The sequence below is a fragment of the Urocitellus parryii genome, chromosome 4 (genome assembly GCF_045843805.1).
Source record: "Urocitellus parryii isolate mUroPar1 chromosome 4, mUroPar1.hap1, whole genome shotgun sequence".
Lineage (NCBI taxonomy): Eukaryota > Metazoa > Chordata > Mammalia > Rodentia > Sciuridae > Urocitellus > Urocitellus parryii.
This window is the reverse complement of record NC_135534.1, coordinates 178,501,508-178,524,059: the sequence shown is the minus strand read 5'-3', so window position 1 is coordinate 178,524,059 and position 22,552 is coordinate 178,501,508. Positions and strand designations below refer to the sequence as shown.

Sequence of the window (22,552 nt, the reverse complement as noted above, 5' to 3'; positions counted from 1 at the left end):
TCCTGCATATTTCATGTGCTGTTCCCCTCGCCAAATAAATAAATCAGGCTCTGCTTCTATGAGTAGCAGGAGCTGATTGGGGCATCTGTGGGGCTGGGGACTTCAAAAGGCCAGAGCAGAGATGCTAGAGCCCCAGCAGAGTGTGATAATGTGACATTTAGGAGCCTGGTGACCCAGGCAAGCAACAGCTACCTGCACAGTGTGATGACCCCCCCCCCCCGGACAGGAACCCTTGCAGAGAGAAGGAAATGACTTTTACAGCTTCCCTTCTACCTCCACAGTCAAAGGAACAGGCAGGAGTGTGACCCAGGGGATGCCCTGTCCCCTCTTCTGGTGTTCCTAAGGGACCAGAGGTGCATCTGCACTTCTGCAAAGAAATTCACTTAGAACAAACTGAAGAGGCAGCTTCCCTGGGTAGCCACTTGAAATTCCTTTGTAAGTTCTGGGCATTTTGCTGGCCAGGGTCTGAAGCACTTGGGGCCCACCTGCACATATGGGGGCCCTTCATGCTGGGCTGTCTGTAGCTTTGAGTTCAGGAGGCAAAGGACATAAAACTGTCACCTTATAGGGATCCCATTGAGGCAGCCCCTGCTGGGACGAGCATGGACTGTTGGGAAAGTCCAAAGTTTAAATATGGATCTTCCCCTTGTATCATCGGGGACCCGTGTGAAGCCTACACCTCCTGGACTGTAAGGTAGGAATAAGAGCAGCTATTCCTCACACGTCAGAGCTAAACAAGAAATGGGCACAAAGGAGTCCAAATCAGGCCAACTGACTTAGTCCATTTTCTTGTTGCTGTAACAAAGTTTCTGAGGCTAGGTACTTTTTATAAAGAGATACATCTAGCTTACAGTTCTGAAGGTTCAGGAGCATGGTGCCAAACTTCACCTTGGCTCTGAGTCTCATGCTGGGTAGAACCACAGGATGGGGGCTGTGTGAGGGTGGTGAGCGGTGACTGGGGAAGAGGAGTCAGGGTGGGTGTCCGAAGCCCTTTAGCAACTCATTCTCACAGGAACCAAACAGTGTCCCTTAGAGTTGCATGAATCCCAACGGAGGGTGGTGTCCTCCATGCCTCCCTACAGGCCCCATCTCTTAAAGTTTTCTTCACCTCAGCACTGCCACATGGGGGACCATGCTTCCCGCACAAGAACCTCTGGGGACACATTCACACTGTACCCTAAACATAGCACCACGGTAGGGGCTCTGTAATTACCCTCGGCCCTTCCTGTCTGCTCCCCATCTTTGTCAAAGCCTGCTCTACCCTGGGGTTCCACTGTCATTCCCTGTGTTCCTTCCTCTGACCCCCACCTTTCCCTGAATCTGCTTCACCTATAGTCACCAATCTCTGCCATTTACCAAAGTCACCAACCCCAGCTCAAGGGGTTTGTTGTGCCAGTCTCAGAGACTTGTCATTGCTGGCCACCTCCACTGTGAACTTGTCCCTTTTTTTGGCTTCTAAGATGCCCCTCTCTTCCAGCACCCTGCTCCTGGGGTCCTGGTCAGAACTTCCCAGTCTCCTTTGAGAGCAGCTTTGCTCTGCCCACACCAGAGGTCAGTGTTTCCCTGATGCCACTCTTGGCCCTCTTCTCCTGGGCTCACTCTCCCTGAGGTCTCATCCCTGCCCCCTGCCCCAGCTTCCATGCTGATGATGGCCTCAACTCTGCCCCCAGCCCACACCTCTGCCCTAGGCTCCAGACTCAGGACAGCTCCTCAGTGACCCACAAGCACCTCAGCTCAGCACACCCAAAACAGACTTGTTTTCTCCCCACTCCTTCTATCTGACCCCTTCCTGAGTTCCCCACTCATGGCATGGGACCTGAGCACTCGTCACCATCACCCCTGGAATCCTGGATGACTTGCCTGCCCACACTTCATCTCCTAGTTGATCATCGTATGTGTCTGTTTTACCTGGAAAAAAGAAACCTTTGTCAAATCCGATCCCCCTCTCCATTCCTCCTGCCTCCTTCCGGGTCAGTCCTCATCATCTTAACCTCAGCAATGACCAAATCCAGCAATGGGATAGTGAGGGGGAGGATCTAAGTCTGGTGCACCTGAGGAGGGTTTGAAAATGCACTGAATCAGTGCACAGGAGGATCCAGTGGCAGCGGGAAGCCATGCTCAGTGTGTTGCCGCAGAGCAACACGACCCCCAAAGATGCTCAGTTCATCCGAAGATGATTGTCAGGGCTCAGGTGTCCAGAGTGGGGCAGAGGGTTATCCCCTCTATCCCTGCTGACCAAGTCATACTCACCAGAAAGACAGTGACATCTTCCTTGGAGTGTGGCCCTAGGAAGGGCCTGGGTGGGGCAGGAAGTAGAAATGAAGTTCCGTAAGGAGGTGTAGGGGCTCTTGCCATGAGGATGATGGGCCTATGTCTTTGAGTCTCTAAGGTTGGTCCCCAGATAGAGGGAACAGTCTGTGTGGTCCCAGAGGGAAGAGCCAGTGGAGCAGGGGGAAGCTGCGGGGAGATGGTTCAAAGGTCAGAATGAACTTGATAAAAGCATAGAGTCCAGTTTTGGGGTGAGTGGGCTCTCCATCTTTGAGTTACACAGCAGAGGATGGACACCCAGTTGGGGAGATGGTGGGAAAGGAGGTCCCAACCTATCTGGGTTGGGGGCTTTGTGATTCCACCTGGAAGGAACGAAGCCTGCTGGAAAGTGCCAGGATGGGAGCCAGACATACACCCAGGATCCCCGTCTAATTGGCCACCGTCTCTCTCTCTCCAGACAGCAGGGAAGTGAAGGTGGGGGAGTACAACGCTGTGGCTGACACCCTGGAGATCATCAATGACACCATCAGGTTCCAAGGTAAGGCAGGGGCTTCTCAGAGGAGAAGGTGCTCAGTCACTCCCAAGGCTGGACATTGTCTGGGGACTGGGATAAACTGAGTCCTTGATTTCATGGGGTCAAGGTCACAGCCTCAAAACAGTTACTCCTTACAGAACACAGGGTCCCAATCACTCATGTTCATTTCAGAACCTGGAATGGGTTCCTGGAATTTTCACAGAGTGAGATATTTAAGCCATTGGGTGACCAGCAGTCATTCTTTTGAAAGGTGGTCCAGCTAAATTTAGCTATGTCTCCAACTCTGTGAAAGGTTTTGGTTGGATTGGCAATAAGCTCTTGCACTTGCTGCTCTTGCTAGAAGACCTTTCCCTCTCTTCTGCTAGAGGACTCCTCCTAGCCTTCTAGAATCAGGTCAAATGTCACTTCTGTGCAGCCTTCCTTGACCAGCCAGCTAACTCTTTGCTTCTGACTTTTGTCTCTGCCTCTCCTATGGCCACCATCACTTTGCCTTGAAATTGTGATTTGGACCATGATCCTCCTTCCAGATTCCTGATATCAGTCAGGTCTGGCACATGTTGAAGATTCAGTGACATCTGATTGAAAAAGTAATACATGATGGGGTCACATGGATGGATGGATGAATGGATAGATGGATGGATGGATGCATGAATGGATGGATAAATGAATGGATGAATGGATGGATGAGTGGGTGGGTGGGTGGGTGGATGGATGGATAGGATGGCTAGCTTTCTGTGCCTTCTTAAAACCAAGGCCACCAGAAAAGGTTCTTCCATGACCCTTTGGTTAGACTTGCCATGTCCCTACACGTCCACTGGATCTATGGAATTCAACTTTAAGGACATTGCAATGCTCCAGTCAGCCTCCAATGTGGCTCCTGAGTGTGGTCTCCACACTCAGCTGGGCCTTCTTATCCCACCTAAGGGAACCATCACTGAGCATATAACACATTACTTCATGGTGCCACAGAAAATTTTTGAAAAGTAGGTAGGCAAGTTCTCTCATCCCTGTTGTACAGATTGGGAAATGAACTTGTCACCTCAAGTTCATACAGGCTGTGAGAGGCAAGGCCTGTAACCGTGGCTCCTGATCCAGGGCTAGGCCTGTCTGCTCAGGGTTTACTGAATAAGGATTCTGGGTTTAGAAACTGAAGGAAATATTCAAGTACAAAATAAAATCATGAGACATAACTAGAAGAAAAACCAATGGCAGTGGGTGGAGGGGGAGCCAGGGCAATTGCTAAAGAACGGTCAGGGTACCCGCCCATCACCGATGATGCTCAGGCCCTGCCAGGCCAGGCCCACTGCCTGCTTCTCAGTCCTTCTCCGCTGCCCAGAGACTGAACACTAGTGTTTGAATCCAGAGCCACGTCAGGATGCCTCCAGAGTCAGGACCCACCTCTCCTGCCCGTATCTCTGCTCAGTTCAGCTCCAGCCTCCCTCACCCAACTCCCTGCACCAGCCCCTGCCATCTTCCATCACCATTGTGGCTGCTCAAGTCCCATCTGCCCTCAGCAGCCAGAGGGGCCTTGTTGTCACTGAACTGAGGATGCTTCACTTCTGCTCAGAGCCCTGCATGGTCCCCAGTGCTCATTCACAGAGAGGGGGTCTTGCTGTGTGCTGTGTCCCCAAGGCCTTCATTTAGGGGCCACCCCACAATTCTCTGTCTCTCAAATCTCCATAGTCACCCTACTTACAGTTCCTCAGATGTTGTGACACCCCTGTGCCTCTGCCCACTGTGCTCTGTCTTCCTGGTGACCCCAAAGACTTACTCATCTCCCAGGACTCCGCTCCCCCTAGTCTCCTCTCTGGAGCCTCTTGGCTCCATTAGGGGACACTGCACTGCCTGTTTCATGCTGCGGCTGTCCTGTGCCTCATGTCCTCACCCCGCCAGGACCCCATGGCACAGTGGGTAGAGCACAGGCTTCAGAGTTAGGCAGACGCAGGCCCCACTTCTGCCAGCTTTATCACTTACTAGCTATAAAATGCACTCAACACCTAGAAAACTGCTGCCCCTCTCTAAGATGGGAATGGCTGACAGGTAGAAGGTGGCTGTCAATCATGATGAATGAACAAATGGCGGCGAATGGAAAACTAAGGAGTGAATGAACGGGATGGGAAGCAAGAAAGAAAACTCAGGGTCGTCGCTCCCACTAATGCATCTGGTCCACCCTTACCATTTGGCTCCCATACCATCTTCATGGAGATATATCTTGTGGAGGCACCATTTTGGAAAGAGGGAAGGTTGGAATAAAAAGGAGAAGTTGGTGTTAATTTTCTGAAGTTGTTTCTAAACATTAGGGCCCAAACTCACTAGTGGCCATATCACCTTCTACCCAAAACTCAGTGTCCCAAGAGGAAATTATTTCTGATCCCCAGAACTTCTCTTGATTTTGGGAGCCAGAAGGGCCTGAGCCAGCTTCTTGCAGTCTCAGTGTGTGGGGCCAGGGTGATGCAGAGTAGGGAAGAAGTTTCCAGATGTTAAACTCTCACTTCTAGAAGTAATAAAGGATATTGCCTCTACCTTGTGTTTGCTTTTGCCCTGACTTTCAGCCCTTGAAGCCCTCATTTTATAAATGTCACTTTGTATGAGTCACTTAAGGCTTCACCTGAACACACCAGCAGGTTCCCAGCTGTTTTCAAACCTGGCAACTTCCCTAGATTTCTTAGACAGCTCCAACTCTTTTTTTATCCATTGAATGTTTCTAAACGCATTTGAACCTGTGAGCCAAAGTTTTTAAACACAGATGTTAGGGGGAGTTATCCACCCCTGCCACCATTCTGGTGCCCATCCTGGTTTGTCTCCTGGGGAACAGAGGCATAAATGAAGCCAGTGTCCATGACACTCCCAGGGAGGTCATTGTGACCCCTAATGGAGCTCCCGGGATTCCCAGCTTTAGCCATTCCCCTGCATCCAACATCCCTGTATCCCCACTGGAGGGAAAAGTCCTGAAGTTTCACAATTCCACAGCAGAAACCTGACCTGAAATAGTACCTAAGAAAGAAAGGGCTTTTCAGGAAGCTGAGGGAGTCCCTGCATCCCTCATCTCAAACCAGCCTGCACCTGGTAAAACTAAAACAGGGCAATTTTGCAACCATGCAGAGAGATGTGTTTTCTCTGAGACCCTCAGGGCCCCTGAGGTTTCTGGCTCCCTTGATGAATGAGCAGGGCAGCTCTGCAGTCACATCGAGAAATGGAACCCCACAGTTTCAGTCCAGTCCTAGATCGGCAGGAAAGGAAGGTAGCTTCTGCCCCCCACAGTTAGCAAGTCTTATGGAAACAGCAAACCAAAGAACTTGTATAATATAATGACCTTGAGGCAGAAAATCTGCAGCCAGAGCACATCTGTGTCACCACGGAATTGACAGGCGGGAGGTCTGCCCTGTTGAGGGGTGATCATTTATCATGTGTGGGTAGGAGCAGAGTCCTTGAGGCCACAGCCAAGATCCTCACCCCAATGGCACCCAGTGGTACCTGCTCACATCACTGAGCCCTGAGCCTTCCAAGTGTATGTTACCTTTGGGGATGAATGGTGATCGTTTTCAACAGCGTAATTAGACCAAATCAAATTCTAGTCTTCTAATGGCTATTAAATGCATCGCAAACCCCTGATTGATTCTATTTAGAGAAAGAAATAAGTCCTGGCTCAGGCTCCCTGCTGGGCTGACTGGCCAGCCACCGATCCAGCTCACTCAGGAGATAGATGTGCCATGGATACATTTGTGGTGCAAGAGTCTGGCCAATGTCACAGACACCTACATGAGGATGTCCCTGGGGAGTGACTTTGCACTGGGCTCCACTGATGTCTTCCCCTTGACATTATAGGATCCGAACCACCCAAGGACAAGACCATCATCCTGGAGCAGCTCCGGAAGATCTCCCTGCCTCTCTACAGCATCCTCTCGGCCCTCACCATCCTCGGCATGATCATGGCCAGTGCTTTTCTCTTCTTCAACATCAAGAATCGGAATCAAAAGTAAGCTGCTAGGCCCTCTTCCAGGATAACACCATCTGGGTTGTCAACTTCATGGTCCAAGTTAGGATCTTCACATGACAGATTCTCAAGGGGCACAAAAGTTCTTAGGTAGAGTTTCCTGAAGTGTGTAACTCAGTCACCAGGATGATTTAGGTACGTGCACATGCACACACACACACACACACACACACACACACACACACACAGGCAGGGCTACTGGTTACACAGGAGTCCTTGGTCAACTGAGTTTGGAGAAGACCAGGTTAAATAAAATAGAAGACTCCAAGTCCACAGACCTTCTCAGCTCTTTGGATATACTTAGCATGCTATATGATCTGAGAGTAGAAATCCAGAAGACAGAATTCCCCAGCTTCTCTTCCCCCTCCCAGATATCTTTGGAAATCACTGATGGAGGGGGGACTCCAGTTGGAACATGTGACAATGCAGAAACCCCGTTCTTACATCATCTCACTTGACCCTCCTGATGTTTCCTATGTTACAAATAAGAACCCCCAACCTCCATGACAGGAGACTGCTGTCCACATGTGCGAGGACCTATCCCCTGGGTTTTTTGTTTTGGTTGCTTTTCCCAAACATATGCCCTAACTCTCCCAAGGACAGAGCTTCATTCTGAATTATTCTGGTCAGTCGTGGGTCAAACAGGCCCCACTCCAGGTGCTGGTGTTGACCACGCACAGCCAGCTTCTTTGGTTTCCATGGTGAATCCCTGCAGGCAGCTCCTGCTTTGTTGTGGGAGAGCCTAGCAGGGCTCAGAGCTTGGTTATTTGGGGGGCAGCCTCAGTGCCTGATGCAGCACCTCATATCTGACACCATGCCCAGAAGCCATGTTGTGTCACCTCACAGGCTACCAGGAACAACATGAATTCCAAGGAAAACTGTTTAGCTTCTCTTCCTACTTGCAAGGGAGGTATTTGAAGCCCCAGGCTCTTGTGGGGGGTTTTATATTTTTGGTGTTTGGGATTTGTTTTTTTAAGCAATTGCTTAGATCTAACCCATTTCCTGAAGAACAAATTAGAGTTTTATTCACCTGTTGTTTTATTAACCACAATAACAGGTATATTGCTGCAAAAAGATTGAACCAACTTTTTCTACTTGGTACAACCCTTAAATGGTAGCTGTACCTCCAAGCTGAACACAAAGTTGGCTCCCAGTTAGTGTCAAGCGCCTCCCTACCCGCCTCAAGAATTCCCATCAGAACAGCAAGCTGCCCCAGCATAAGCTCAAGCTCTTTTAATTCCTTAACTACCCTCTCATGGTCTCCTAGGGTACATTGCCATTCTCTTTTAAATAGGCAAAACCAACTGCATTTTTTAGCTGGATTTGCTATTGAAAAATCTGCAGAGATAAGAAATAAATAGCAATATGATTCCCAATCCCTCTCACTTCTACTTTCCTAAATGCCGCCCATCCTGTAGGGGCCACCTTCTCCTGGAAGTCTGCTAACTTCTGCCCTCCCCAGTCTGCTCTGCTAATGAGAATGAAGGCCCTTTTCAGCCTCGGGTTTATGAAAGGACCCCCAGGGGCTCAGTGCCAGCTTAATGCCCTGGGGACCCTAGACAGCATGGTCAACCAGTATGTTTCACAGGCCAGGAAACTCAGTCGGGTTAAGGGACTTATCTAGATGTGCCTCTAGAGGGAGGCAGGTCCAAGCTCTGGTCCACAGAATTTCCAACTTGAAGCTTTGTATGTAGTCCATACACACAGAAAAGCAGCAAGCTTTTTATTTTCCTATTGCTTTGACATGTTGCATGTTTAAAATGTGAAGGATGAATAGAACTGCAGAATGTAAAGAAAAATACTCAGGGAACAACTGACTATAATTACAATCTGCCAAAGAGTCCCTGAACATAGTGGGGCCAGAAAACTTCAAACTTTCTGAGCTGATTGTGCTGGAGAGCCAGGTACCTCCAAGGGTAACTCCAGCCCCTGGACAGCCTCATTTCGTCCTGGCTTGCTGGGCACCTGGGAACTACCACAGAACTCCTCACAGAAGTGGAAAAGAAGCATTGGAGAGTTTGGGGGTATAAAGAATGTTCCCAACTGTAGGCTGGTGAAGATATGGGTAGGGGTAGGGGATGAGGACTCTATCATCCACCTCCTAGGGCAGGGACAGTGATTGGGAGAACTGTTTCTACCACATACGTGGCCCTTAGTGTGAGCTTCCTGAGTGCTCAGAGGCAGCCATTGCTGATAACTCACTGGATACCTGATGACAGGGTTCCTAAGCAACTCCAAATACTCACCCACAGACCTCCCTGATGTCTGCGCTCAGCAGAATCCCTCCTCACTGTGGAAGGTCACTCCAATGTAGAATTCCCTAGATTGGCATGTTTCCCAGCCCAGGCCAAAAGAACCTGTTGACTTAGCACCATGGAGTAAAATTGAAAATTAACAAATGAAGAAGTTGAGGCAACAGATCAAGTTCACCGGTTTCTAGGGGAGAGATGAGTGAACTTGATAAAGGAAGCAGGAAAATCAACAATTAGAAATGCATAGTCATCTGGGTCCTTGAATGAAGGGCAGTATCCCCTAGTCAGTGAGGATCAGGAAGTGAGGGAAACAGGGCTTCCATCTTTCTCCCCCCATCTGTCCTTGGCCGCCACGCATACCTGGAGGCACCTGGGAAGTGTGTTGAAGGACTGACCAGATTAGCCCCTCTGTAAATGTGCCACCTTTCTTCTTCTCAGGCTGATCAAGATGTCAAGTCCCTACATGAACAATCTGATCATCCTCGGAGGAATGCTTTCCTACGCCTCCATTTTTCTCTTTGGTCTTGATGGATCCTTTGTCTCGGAAAAGACCTTCGAAACCCTCTGCACTGTAAGTCATGGGCATATGACATAAGGGTCTCTTGGTGACCCCAGCCACCCCACACAGATGCCAACCTAGAAATGCATGAAAATACACAGATAAGCAGGAAATGACCCACCTAGCAGTCTGCAACCCGACAGGGGAGTATGAGATCACTTTCAGACCAGAAGGAGCATGAGCTGCCTGGAAAGTAAGGTGATGGGATACCCCAGAAAAGGGAGGAAAGAGAATTACCAGAAACTTCTCAGCATCGAGTCAGGGTCAGGGTCATTGAGGAAACCTCTGGTTACATGGGTGACCTTCACAGAATGTGACAAAAGATGTTTGTGTGGCTGACCTTGCTTCACTCAGAAAAGCTGTAGCAGGGTTTTCTACTTCAGTGTTATTTCCCAACTTTCTTTTTCATTATTGCTCCCATCAGGAGCCTTTGGAAACATGTTTTCCTAATCATCTCTCCCACGAAATTGTAATACCAGAAATGCCTGTGTCTGTGTGTGTACTGTATGTACATACACATAAAAGATTGGTGTTCTCCACATAAAAGAACCAGTGTTGACTCCCCAGGGGGCTGTATCATCCCCATTGAGGATGCATGTATTTAAAGAAGCCCAACACAATATGATTTATTTACCATATTTTAGAAAAATCATCTTGAAAAGTAATTAACATTTATTTTTTTAATATCCAAAGAAATGCCCTTTAGTTATTATGTTTTTTTTTTAAGTTATGCCTTTGCAATTGTGTGAAACTAAGTCAGTCTTGGCTGAAAGTTAACAGTATGGGAACCAATTGTAATTTATTTCTGGACTTGGACAATAGTGACCTCTCAAAACTTGTGAGCCATTTGGGTCTCTTTATTGACCTAACTGCAGCAATTCACTCAGTTCTCCACCTGGAAGATCAGAGCTACAGGGGCTAGCAAAACATCTTTGTGGACCAGATTAATGCAAAAGCTGCTCTCTGTGGTTGCTGTTTCTCTTGAGCTATTGGGAGCAGAGGAGGCCCATTTTTGCACAGCCGTCTCTTTAGGTCTCATTTATTGCTCTGAAGTTTCAAGTTGCCCACTGCCAGACAGTGATGGGTGAAAGCCTAGCAAGGAGGGATACGTGAGTGAAGGGCCCTTAAAACATGTGGCAGGCCACTTTCCAGGAACAGCTAGTTCCTGTGCTCTGAGACAGCATGAGGAAACCAGGGAGGCCCCCGGGATCCTGTGTTCTAGGTGATGATGCCCCCTAATTCCTGCAGATGGTTAAATCAGACTGCCCCACAGCATCAAGAAATTGGTGTTGCCAGTAATTTTAGCGTGAATCATCCAGCCAGAGAGATGTCTACAGATACACTCACCTTATTCTAAAGGTTCCACTGAGAAGTATAAGGTCATTTCCCAGTCACCACAAGAGGCAGTGAGGCCGGGTGTGCTCAGGCACCCTCCACTCTGGGGGTACACCTGGAGGAAGGTTAACCCCTAGAGCTCCAGGGCTCCGTAGGTCCTGCTTCTCACCCAGGGTTTTTGTTCCAAGTTCAGCAGTGCCCCTCCTGCTTCCTTCTGCCCTCCTGGGAGGTCAGGACAGGATTACAAGAGACAAACATTCCTTGTGCACCTGGCTTCAGAGTGCCTGGGGTCAGATTCCAAAGACACCAAGCCCCTCAGAGGTCCTTATAGGTATGGATTAGCAGGGTTCTTCCTGACACTGCAAGACCCTCTGGCGCTGGAATGACTGCTGTGTGGAGGGGGTGTTGGCATCAGGGGAGGCGAGAAGCCCATTAAGTCCCCAAAATTGCTGCATCAGCAAGACTTTTATGCATGATGAGGCCCTGCCCTTTCATGACATTATCATTGTCTGTGCTCAGCTTTCCTGGGCAGTGTGGAGCTGTGTGCGGGGCCGTCCTGAGGCTCCCTACCAAGCTCAATGAGAAGGAGTATGAGGATTCCCTCTTCCATCTCCAAAGTGCTTTGAGCCCCCCACAAATTCAAGGACGTCATGATGATGACAATCATGAAAATGGCACCAGGGCTAGTCTGGTGATACCAAGGCAGACACAGAAAGCTCCCCACCCAGAGAGTGTCCTCTCCCAAGAGAAAAGCCACCGGGTCACTTTTGTTTTGGCCAAAGCCTGTTCTGGCTCAGGTGCTTTCTCAAGTTTGACCTGAATTCTACAAACGCTTCAAGAAAGGGACATCCCCCACACCCGCCGTTTTTCTTTTAATGAAGCCTGACATTCTATTCCAGGAGCTGCACTCATTTGTGTGAGAGGAAGCTTGTCCTGGGAAGCCTGGGAGGGCGTATGAATAAATCATAAAGCACTTCACAAATCGGCATTAGCGGGCACGAGGCTCGGGAGGAGGCGGGGGCTGCTTCTCACACCCCTGGGAATTCACAGTTGGCAGTCGGGTCCTTTCAGGGCTGTTGCAAAGGGAACCCGCATTCATGACTTGGAGAAAGGCTTAGAGGAACTCCTCTGGGTGAAACTGGGTCAGCAAAATGTGTGCATCATTGGGACTGGGGTCACTTACTGGATCATTCTCTGGAGGAGGGACTGGAAGCTCTTGGATTTAGAACATGCATACAGTCCCCAGTGGGTACCTGAGGGCCACATGAGTTGTACTCTAACACTTGCAGGGGATCAGTCCTTTATTCCATGAGGTTTCTTAAGTTCTCTTCTCCTGGACCTAGAAGGCTGCCTCCCACCCCCGGGCCTTGTCCCTAGCAAACCCTGGGATAGGTGGGCAACAATGGATCCCCAAACAATGACCTCAGTTTTGTCACCTGTAAGATGAGTATAATAATACTCTCTGTTAGATGCGACATGGGTTAAATGAGACGGTTCAGACAGCTGCCTGGTATGCAGCACAGGGTGAGTGGGAGGGGCAGGTGGAGGGAGGGGCAAGGTGAGTCACCTTGTCTGGGTTCTGTGAGAAATCTTCAAAGCCAAGGGGCAAGATAGACCTCAAAGTCAGCCTCAGGTGTGAGGTAGAATGTTACCTGCTGTCTTATAAACACCCTTTTTCTATTCTTTTAGTTTTTAATATAAAAATAAAACACAATAATAAACCACACACACCACCTCCGGAAGAAGCCCATGACAGTCACAGATTGGACCTCTCTCGGGGCTGGCTGTGTCTCTGCTCCATAGGGCCATTCTAACCTGCAAGGGGTGGGCGCAAGTGTGAGCACCTGTGTATGTACACACGCACAATTCTACTGCTAGGGAAGAGCTATACTTAGCTCCCATCCCCCACTCTCTGACCCTTTCTGGAATCTTCCCAGCCTGTCAGTGCCGGTTTCAGCAAGTCTTGCAAACAGCTCCAGCTACATGGTGCTGTCTCCCTGGACACTGTGTCAGTAGTGGAATCACCATAGCAACGTGGCCCCTGTGGGCACAGAGCTGCCTAGGAGGCTGGTGCTGGGTGTGGGCCAGAGCCCTAGTGCCAAGGGAAGGGAGTGCCTGCTCTCTCTGACAAGTTGGCCTGGCTCAGGAAGTCCAGCCCCTGCCAACCAGGAAAGGGAGCCAGGTGAGAAGAGAAATGCATAGGCATGGTAGGCACAGACAGAACCCCAGTTCCAGGGTGCAGGGTAGGCGGGGGCTCTGCAGAGGGGCTGAGGAGGTGTGGCCGGCCTGCAGTACCAATGTGGGTCTGCAGCACCCTCCCGGCTCAGGAGATCCTGGGGTGCAGTAGTCAGCAGCTTCACTACCTCCCCGGCCCAAGCCCTCGCGGAGCTCAGTACTGTGCACCCTGCTTCCCCAACGGTCTGCTTTCTGCTGCTGGGTGCAGCCGCTCCTTCCAGAGCCCACAGCCACCTGACCAGGAAGGTAGGAGTCACTGTCCCCCACCTCATAGGAAAGTCAAAAACCTGCCCTGCATTGCTAGGTGGCAGGACAGAGACTCCCTGTTGGACTACAAAGATGCCTGCTCTGCTCCTTTTTTTTTTTTTAAGAAATGCTTTGATTTTTGTTAGCTAGCTTATACCAGGAAAAACAGGTCAACTAATTTCTTAGGGATCTAGTCAATTTTTATCCCAACCAAGATCTTTGTCCATTTGGATCTTTAAAAATCAAGATATAATTCATAGACTGTAACATTCACCCTTTAAAGGTGTACTTTTCATTGATGTTAGTGTATAAATTCATTTTTGATGTATCCTCAGGATATATGAGAGTATCTAACACAAGAGAGAGGCTCTGGTATCAGACTGTTTGTGTTCAATTCCCAAATACACTGCTTCCCAGCTTTGTAAATTCAAGTTATTAATATCTCTGAACCTTAGGGATTATTTACTCTTCTCCAAAATATGGATAATACTATGCTTATAAGGATTTAATGAGATCGTGTATGTGAAGGACCTAATGCATGCCACATTGCAAGATTCAGTACGTTAGCTATTATCATTATGAATGAATGAATGAAAGGGGGGACTCTGTCAGGGTAACTGTGTTCACCTCTGGACACTGCTAAGAGAGACATTGATAAAGTGGGCTGAAGAAGAGCCTAGAAACTGGGGTTGGTGCTGGTCAATTTGGTGTAGGTATATCCATGACCACTTCTGGCCTTGTGTGATTTTGCTGTACCAGAACTGGATTGGGGACAAGCCAGGATGGTGTGTGCCCCTGACATATAAATATACACTTATTTATATGTATAGTATCACAAATATATCGTTCAATGAATTCCCACAAACTGAACTCAACTGTGAATCCAGGATCCGTAATAAGAAATGACATGAACTGTATCCCAGGAGCCCTTTCTGTCCCCTTCCACTTACTATCTGCTCTAAAGAGAACTACCATCTTGACTATCCCCTTCGTGGCCAGTGCAGCTCAGCGTAGGTGTGGATCACCTGGCGTCTTGATGAAATGCGGATCTGTGTTGGAACATCTGGGATGGCCTGTGATTCTGTACTGTGATGCTCCCAAGAGCTAGCGCTGCAGCATCCCCAGCCTACACCTGGAGTAGCAAGGGGAAGATCAGCTCTGGCTGCTTCATTTTGTGTTTGGGTCTTAGAGACTAAGCATGTGGAAGAAACGGAAGCACCAGAGACCTGGTCCCCTGAGGACTAGTGTGGGAAGACCAGGGCTCCTGGGCTGGATGACACTGGTGTGTGGGCTCCACCGCCCAACCTTGGAAAACCAGGGTCCCATCACAGCTGGCAGGGCTGGGCTCAGGTCCTGCCACATGATTTCAGAGTCTTCACCCTCCTGGTAAAGGGAGTCTGCATTCAGGATGGGCATAGCTGGGCAGAGATGGAGTCAAGGGGGTTCAGCTACTGGGTTGGGGAGCAAAACATGCCCTCTTCCTGACCTCCAGAGATGCCTATCTTTTCTAACTCTAAAAGGGTACAGACTGCCAAGGAACACCTACTGGCGCTCAGCAAATCCAAGTCCAGAAGGAATTAGTCACATGTTTTTAGTTAAAAAGCCACAACTCTGTCATATTACTTTCTTTCTTTCCTTTTAAGTAGTTGGTAGTAAAGCGATATAATAAGTGCTTTGGGGACTGTTGGCCTGTGATCCCATGTCCTCACGTAAGGTGTTTTTGAGTTCAGAAAGGTGGCCAGCAGGCTGGGCCAGGGGATGCCCACAGGGCTTGGGGTGGCCTCACCTGGCAGGTTCAGAATAGCTGAGGGAGGCAGCCCCAGGCACTGGAGCTAACAGGGCCTATGTTTCAGTCAGCTGTTTTGTTGCTGTGATTGAAGGATCTGACCAGAACAACTGTTGAGGAGGAAAAGTTTATTTGAGGGTTCACGGTTTCAGAGTCTTAGTCCATAGGAGGCCAGCTCCCTTTCTCGGAGCTTGAGGTGAGGCAGGACATCACAGCGGAAGTATGGCAGAGGGAAGCAGCTCACATGATAATCAGAAAGCAGAGAGAGATGTCACTCCCTAGATACAAACATATACCCCAACGCCACGCCCCAATTCCCACCTCCTCCAGCCACACTTCAGTTACCTCTCAGTTAATTCCTATCAGGATTAAATCACTGACTGGGTTCTGACCCTTACAAACCACTTATTTCCTTCTCTGAACTTTCTTGCATTGTCTCACACGTGAGCTCTGGGGGACACCTCATATCCAAACCTTAACAGCCTACCTGGGCCTACTGGGTCTGGGGCTGGGTTCAGACCCTCTCTTGCTGGGGTGACCTCCATACCCCTATTCTGTTTGTCTCTAGCCATTGAGGTCCTTCTAAGGGAGGGGACTAAGGACCAAGGACCCTAAACTCTCCAGCTGATGGACAGGTGAGGCCCTCCCTTCCTACAGTCCCATGTGGGCCACTCCAAACCCCACCCTCATGGGTTCTCTTGTTCTCACCATTCATTCCTTGGTTCATTCATTCACTCATTCATTCATTCGTTCATTCATCTGATAACATTTTCCAGGCACCCACCACATGTCAAGCTCCACAGGCACAGAGCTAATCACACCATTGCTGCCCTCAGGGGGCTGGCAGTGTAAACCAAAAGGCAAAAGTCAGCAAGTCACCCCCATTCACAGTGACCTACACCCTGGGGTTAGGGGAAAGGGTGATGGCCAGAAGTGGAGGGGCAAGTCTTAATATATGCTCCCTGCCCCCCACAAGTAAGCTCTGGTTATTTGTGCACATCCTGAAAAGCTGCCTCTTACTTGCCCACAAATTCCACAGCACATGCAGCCCCTGTGGCATGGCTGCCCAGATTTTCCTCTGTGGTCCTGGCCCCTGCTTGTCCACATCTTCTATCCACAGAGCTGCCTGCAGGCACACAGCAGCCACTCCCCAGCACACACCCACGCCCCCTCCTGCCACTGCCTATCTTGAGAATGTTGTACTTTCAGAAAGCTGCCCAGCTTCCAATCCCGAGGCACCTGCTGGGAGGAGGTGGGGATGGGGGAAAGAAAAGCCTCTTCCCTCCCTCGGTGTTGTTCTGTCACCTGAGCCAAGTACAGTTGTGCAATTTGTGTTCTACATAGGGATATTGGTCTCGGGGGGGGGGGGGGGCTGAATTTCAGTCTGGGATTTATCTGCTCTGAGTCAAGTTCTTCTGATGCAAGGGCCTTGAGGAGAGGAATCTTTCAAAAGGACCAGAGTGTGCGTCTCAGAAATCCCTCCTACCAGATGAGGCACTCGTCCTCTGATTTGCCCCAAGGTTCCTAAGGTGCCCTGCTCGTCCTGGCTTGAGTCCCAATGTGTTCCTGCTTGTGCCTGGAGTCTCTTGCAGCCCCCTGAAAAAGGTGTGCTGTACTCTAAACTCTAGAGGAGATTTTCCACGCAGATTTTACCAAAAGAGCCCTGAAAGGTGGGGTCTTCTGGCGTGCTTCTGGGGGGGGCCTTCTTCAAAGACCTCTCACCTTGCATCTCACTGCCACCAGCCCCAGGGAGACGAGGCAGGCCCTGGAGACCTGACCCTCAGCACTGGCTCTCCCACCAGGATCTGCCAGGGGTCTGGGTTGCTTCTGGATAGTCGGGGGCTTCTTTTCCCTGCCTCTCGCTGTTGCCTGCCTGGAGTGAGGCTCAGAAGGCAATAAAATTATCCTAGAATCCTTGTGAACAGTGGAAAAGCAGCTTGTCCTAAGTGTCCAAACAGCCTCCTCTATCTGACTTCCAGCCCAAGGCCAAGTGCATCTATGGTGACGTGGAGGCTCAGTGTCCCACAACCCCCATCATCTGTCAGAAGGCCTGAGAGCACAGGCTGTGTGTCCATTTCCCTGCTGATCCCCCAAAGAGCAGTGAAGACCTTTCACTCTGCCTTCATGGCATCAATTGAGCGGTAGCTGAACAAAACTGTTCCAGGCATAGATTTTTCTTTTCCTTTGGAGATTTGCTCTCATTTCTTTTTTCTTTTTCATAGCTGAGATGGATGGACATTGCCTGCCTGAATTTCCTTTTCCCCCATGAATGTGTATGTCTAAGGCAATTGACAGGGTTCTGAGTGCTCTGTGGCCAAAGGAAGAGAAAGACATTAACTCTCAAGAGTGAATGTGCTCAAGACTTTGTAGAGACAGTGAAGTCACTATTCATCTGGTGGTGATGACTCAGTAGAGATTTGTTCTGGAGGGGAACAATTGGAAATCAGAATCATTATAGCCCCTCAGAACTTTCTAGTTCATTTAACATCACGTGATTATAGAGAAAGAAGGTATACCTGGAACATCATCAAATAAACCTCCCTCACTGCAGGAAATGCCCCTACAGCATCCTGACAGAGTGTCCTCCAAGCTTAGCTCACTATCTACAAGATCACATATCAAATTTCAGTGGAAGGGGCCACTGAGGCCACATACTCAGCCTCTTTTGCTATCAGTGCCAGTCTTTCTGTGGTTGTCCTTTCATGGGCTTGTTCAAGCCCTGCTTCTTAGTGGCTCCATCTTATGGGAGAGGCAGGCAGGTGGTAGACAGATGTCACAGCAGAAATGTGCATAAAGGTGGACATTGTGGGGAATGGGCAGCCATGACCTCCCTGTGAGGTCTGAGAGGGCTTCTCAGAGGCAGTGGCCTATGAATTTGGATTTCAGAGGACAAATAAAGAATATGTGAAATAGAATGCAGGAAGAATAGTACCAGGGACAGAGGAAATAGCTTCTGCCAGGACTGGCAGCCTGAGAAGACACAGGATGCAGCAGGGGATAGAAGGGAGGGCTACATTGACCCAGGACACAATGTGAGATGGAGTGTCGGGCATGGCCCTGGCACAAGACAGAACCCCTTGTCACTGGGAGAGACTCCCATGATGGGAAAAACTAGAGATGTGCAGGTGGGGTTAAAGGAGCAACCTGGGGATACTGAGGTACCCAGAGGCAGCCCTCACCACCCGGCAGCCCTCCCCAGGAAATGCCCTCCCTAGTCCCCTGTAAGAATGATGAGAGTCTTCCTGGCCCAGAAAGAGCCAGTGCTAGGTGAAAAGACCCAGCTACTTCCAGAGACACAGCACAGAGACAAATGGTGGGGGAAACACAGCCTCCTGGCACCCCCAGCCTCCTGACCATCCTTCCAAACCCTGCCAAAGCCCCACGGGCAGCACCAGGACCCACCTGTCAGAGATCAAGGGGAAGGGAGAGACATGGGAGGGCAGGCAGAGGAGATGGCTTGCAGATGGACTAGGAGAGTCAGGGGAGGTAGGGACAAGATGGGTGACTCCCAGGTCCCTAACTTGGGGGACAGGCAGATGGTGACACAATTCCCCAAGTCAGGGAGAAACAGAATCTCAGGGGGAGACTGATGAGCTGAGCTTTGGCTGCGGAGTGTGAAGGTTTTATGGGGTCACCTAAGTGTCACCTGGGCCTCCAGTGACAAGAATATGTGCAGGGTTGGAGCTCAGAGTGGGGATGATAACCTAGAGGAGCACTTAAATGGGCCAAGAGGAGCCAGTCCTGGCACCCTCTCCATCTCACAGACATGGGAGGAGCAGAGAAGAGAAATAACACCTCCCTTCAGCAGAGGGTAGCCCAGAGAGCCAGCGGGGTAGGCAGCCCTGCTGGTGGGTCCCACTGTCCTGCTCCCACCCCGCTTTCCTCTACTGTTAGTTCATCGATTTCTTAAAAGTTGCCTCCAGGTGTGAGGTGAGGCCAGGGCTGACGTGGACCCTGGCTTAGCATGTGCTTCTGGTGGTCACATCCAGGAACCTCCACAACCAAAGGACATCGTGGTTAGTCACTACATTTTTCCATACAGAGAGAGTGTGGGTGGGGGACACCCAGGTTCAGGGATTCCTGGTGCTCCCAGGACTCAGCATCCACCTGCGCTCACAGCTATGATCGATGACACAAGCAAAATCAGAGAGGGGGGAAAAAGGCATCGAGCAAATACTAGGGAGGACCAGGTGCTAGCTTGCAAGAGGAAGTCACACGGGACACACGGATTTGCTCCAGGAATGAATAGAGACAACGCGCAGGAAATGCTGTCTCCCAGGGAAGCTCATCAGAGCCGTGTCTGGGAGTTTTATTAGGGGACCATGTACCTGCCTGCCTACTATGCCCCAAATTCCAGACTCCCCGAAGGAATGCAGGTGTTCAACATAAACTATATTCTGTGCACAAAGAATTTTGGCACAGTAAACCATGTTTGTCATTGAGGGGATGGTGGGAACCCACCCCAAATCCAAATTCTCAGACACCAGTCAATAGCTCGCCTCATGGTCAGGCGGGGGCTGTGAGCTCTTCTGGCCAGGCAGCTTCAGGCAATCCTGTCTTTCCCTTCCTGGCACCATACTGCCATTTCCAGATGCCAGATTAAGTTTATATTATCGACTTTTAACTCACTTAATTTATCTCATTGAATCTTAATGAAGTTAACCCTCACAAAATAGGCAAGTGGCCTGAAAATAATTGCTTTAAGGAAAACCTTGGTCAAGGGAGATATTAATAACACTCAGCACATTTGTGTGACACATGGCCTTGAAAGAAGAGACCTGTGTCAGCCCCACTATGATGTAAACTAATGGCATTATTTCCTTTTTCCATCCTTTATGAAATGTCCATGCTCTGCCTGTGTTGGTGTTTCAGATGGACTTTCTAATACGAGGACATGACCAAAAACACTTGTGGACCAGTGGTCTTAAGTTGTGTCTGCGTATTAGCTTTGAAAATGTGTCGCGGTCCTCAGGAGAGTACCTTGTGGCTGTTCAGCTGCCCCACCTCATGTGCCCTTGCCCTTGGGCAGCAGGATCAGGGTGTAGATGAGCCTGACGTGGGTTAAGCAGACTGGACCTGGGAGGATGCAGGACAGTGGGCTGCTCCTGATCAAGGGGAGGAGTTCTAGGCTTCACTCTGGGGCCACGTGGGCAGTGGAGGGAAACTGTCCAATGCACTGGGCCTCAGTTTCTTCATTTGTAAAGTGGTTTCCTCATCAACTGACATCTCCTAAATAATCACCCTGACGGTTGTTATTGTCTGTTTTCATTTCTCTATATTTTACCTCTGGCCTGATGGCACTAGTTGAGGGATCAGATAAGCCACCAAATGGATTACTGAGTGGGATGGTCTACAGGGCCCCTCAGTGCCAATGGAAGGAATTCGTGACCTGGCCATTGGATAAGCTCCTCCTTCTTGGTCTGTTACTTCTCTTGGGCCCTTGGAGTCTAATCGGGGTAATAAGATAGACATCCTATGCCCCTGAGGCACTGAGGTTCATCCTGGCTTGGATTCCCCCCTCATTTTTGAAATGAAAGAAGACAGAAGACTGAGTCCCCCCTGTACCCAGTCTGCAGTCACACTTCACACACATTTCCCAGTGATTTTGGGGATGCTGTTGTCCTTCCCTTGACTTAGGAGATCAGTCTTGCCTTTTACCCTGCCAGTTCCTATTTTCACAAAGAGAACAGAGAGGGAAAATGTGCTGTCTCTGAAAAGTTGGATAGCCACGTTGCCTCGAAGGCAAGAGCAGAATGAACCTGGGCTGGAGCATTTCCAGGGATCTGCACACCCCTTGGGTGATGGAGGGTGTCTGGTCCAGCCATTGAGGGGGGAGTCTGGGAGTAATGACAGTGGAGGTGGGGAGTGGGCACCCTGCAAGCCCTCAGTAGCTAACAGATGGTGGCCATCTTGTGCCAGCCTGCAGGTATGGCTCTTCCCAACAGTCATCAGCCTGGGCACACTTTAGTCCTGGGGATCAGCTGAAAGCCAGACAGGGCCTTAGTTCTAAAGGGATCCAAGGTCTGATTGTGGGCTCAGCATCTAGCCTGGCCTGCTGCTAAGTAACTGGACTCCTGAGGTCACCCTGGGCAGTAGCAGCCTGGCCATGGTGAGGGAGAGGAAAGGGAGGACAGAAAGACAGAGTGACCCCTCAGCAGTGCTGGGACCTTCTGTGCCTCTCTCTATGAGGTGCTCACTACAGGCCTATTGGAGGCAGGATTTAAATCTCACGTACATGCCAAGTACCCTGGGCCTGACAAATGGCTGATAGAACTTAAAGTCCATCACCTTGAAATTTGATTGAAGGATGCCAGCAAAATTCAACATGCAAAGGAAAACATTTGTCCCCATCCTCTAGAGGACCTCTTCTGGGGTGGTGACACATCTGACAGAAGATCCATTCACCTGAAGGATGCTAATGTCTCCGTTTTCTCATGGGCTCTAGGTCAGGACCTGGATCCTCACCGTGGGTTACACAACTGCCTTTGGAGCGATGTTTGCAAAGACATGGAGGGTCCATGCCATCTTCAAAAATGTGAAAATGAAGAAGAAGGTAATCACCCTCCTACAGCTTCAGGGGTTCTCTTAGTTTGCTAAGTGTCACTTAGCAAACAGACATGAATTAGGTGCTGACTGTGTGTGGCCTCTAAGCTACTTGCTGGAGATTTAAAGAAACACAGTCCTTATCTCTTGGCTCCCAGGGACATCATACAGCTAACAAAGTCTTTACAGCACAGAGTGAGGGGTGCTGGTTGGGGACACATGGGGACTTCTAGAGCACAAGACACTCCGGGAGGCATCACGTTCACCTCCGCCAGGTCCTGGAGGGTGTTGGGGAGTTGGTCAACTAGAGAGGGTGGGGATTCTGCACATGTCATAGGGGGAACAGTGCATGCAAAGGCCTGAGAATAGGAGTGGCCTGGTCAGAGGGCCCAGAGGGGCACAGTAGGGAGAGGCGTGGGGGGTCACAGGGGCAGGGTGCAAGAAGAGGCTGGAAGGAAAGGTAGGAACCACATAGATGAATCTGAACTTGAACTTATGGGCAATGGGGAGCCCCTAAAAGAGGGGAAGTGAAACAGTGCTTCAAGTGCTGCAGCCCCTGCCCACTCCAGTGAGGTGGGTGGATCCTGCCCCTCTGGCCCCTGCCACACAGCCAGGCCACCACAGGAAAACCTTAGGCTACATTCAAGGGACAAAGATTCCAGACCTGACACCAGATCCCTGTGCTTTCTGCTGCTCTCCAGGCCCAGCAGCACTATGACAACTCCCCTGTGTAAGTGAGAGAAGTCCAGCCACTGGTTGCTCCTAGTCCCCACTGGACACTACAGAGCAATGGGGACAT

At 49.9% G+C, this 22,552-nt stretch overlaps 1 protein-coding gene across 1 annotated transcript in view; it reads left to right on the top strand.

The window, feature by feature from the left end:
* Gabbr2 (gamma-aminobutyric acid type B receptor subunit 2) overlaps positions 1 to 22,552 on the top strand; it is a 348,083-nt gene that overhangs the window by 261,041 nt on the left and 64,490 nt on the right. Inside the window, exons 9-12 of the mRNA XM_026415240.2 lie at positions 2,726 to 2,806; positions 6,629 to 6,779; positions 9,488 to 9,620; positions 21,656 to 21,763. Of these exons, the coding sequence (XP_026271025.1) occupies positions 2,726 to 2,806; positions 6,629 to 6,779; positions 9,488 to 9,620; positions 21,656 to 21,763 (473 nt within the window). The remainder of the gene's footprint in view (positions 1 to 2,725; positions 2,807 to 6,628; positions 6,780 to 9,487; positions 9,621 to 21,655; positions 21,764 to 22,552) is intronic.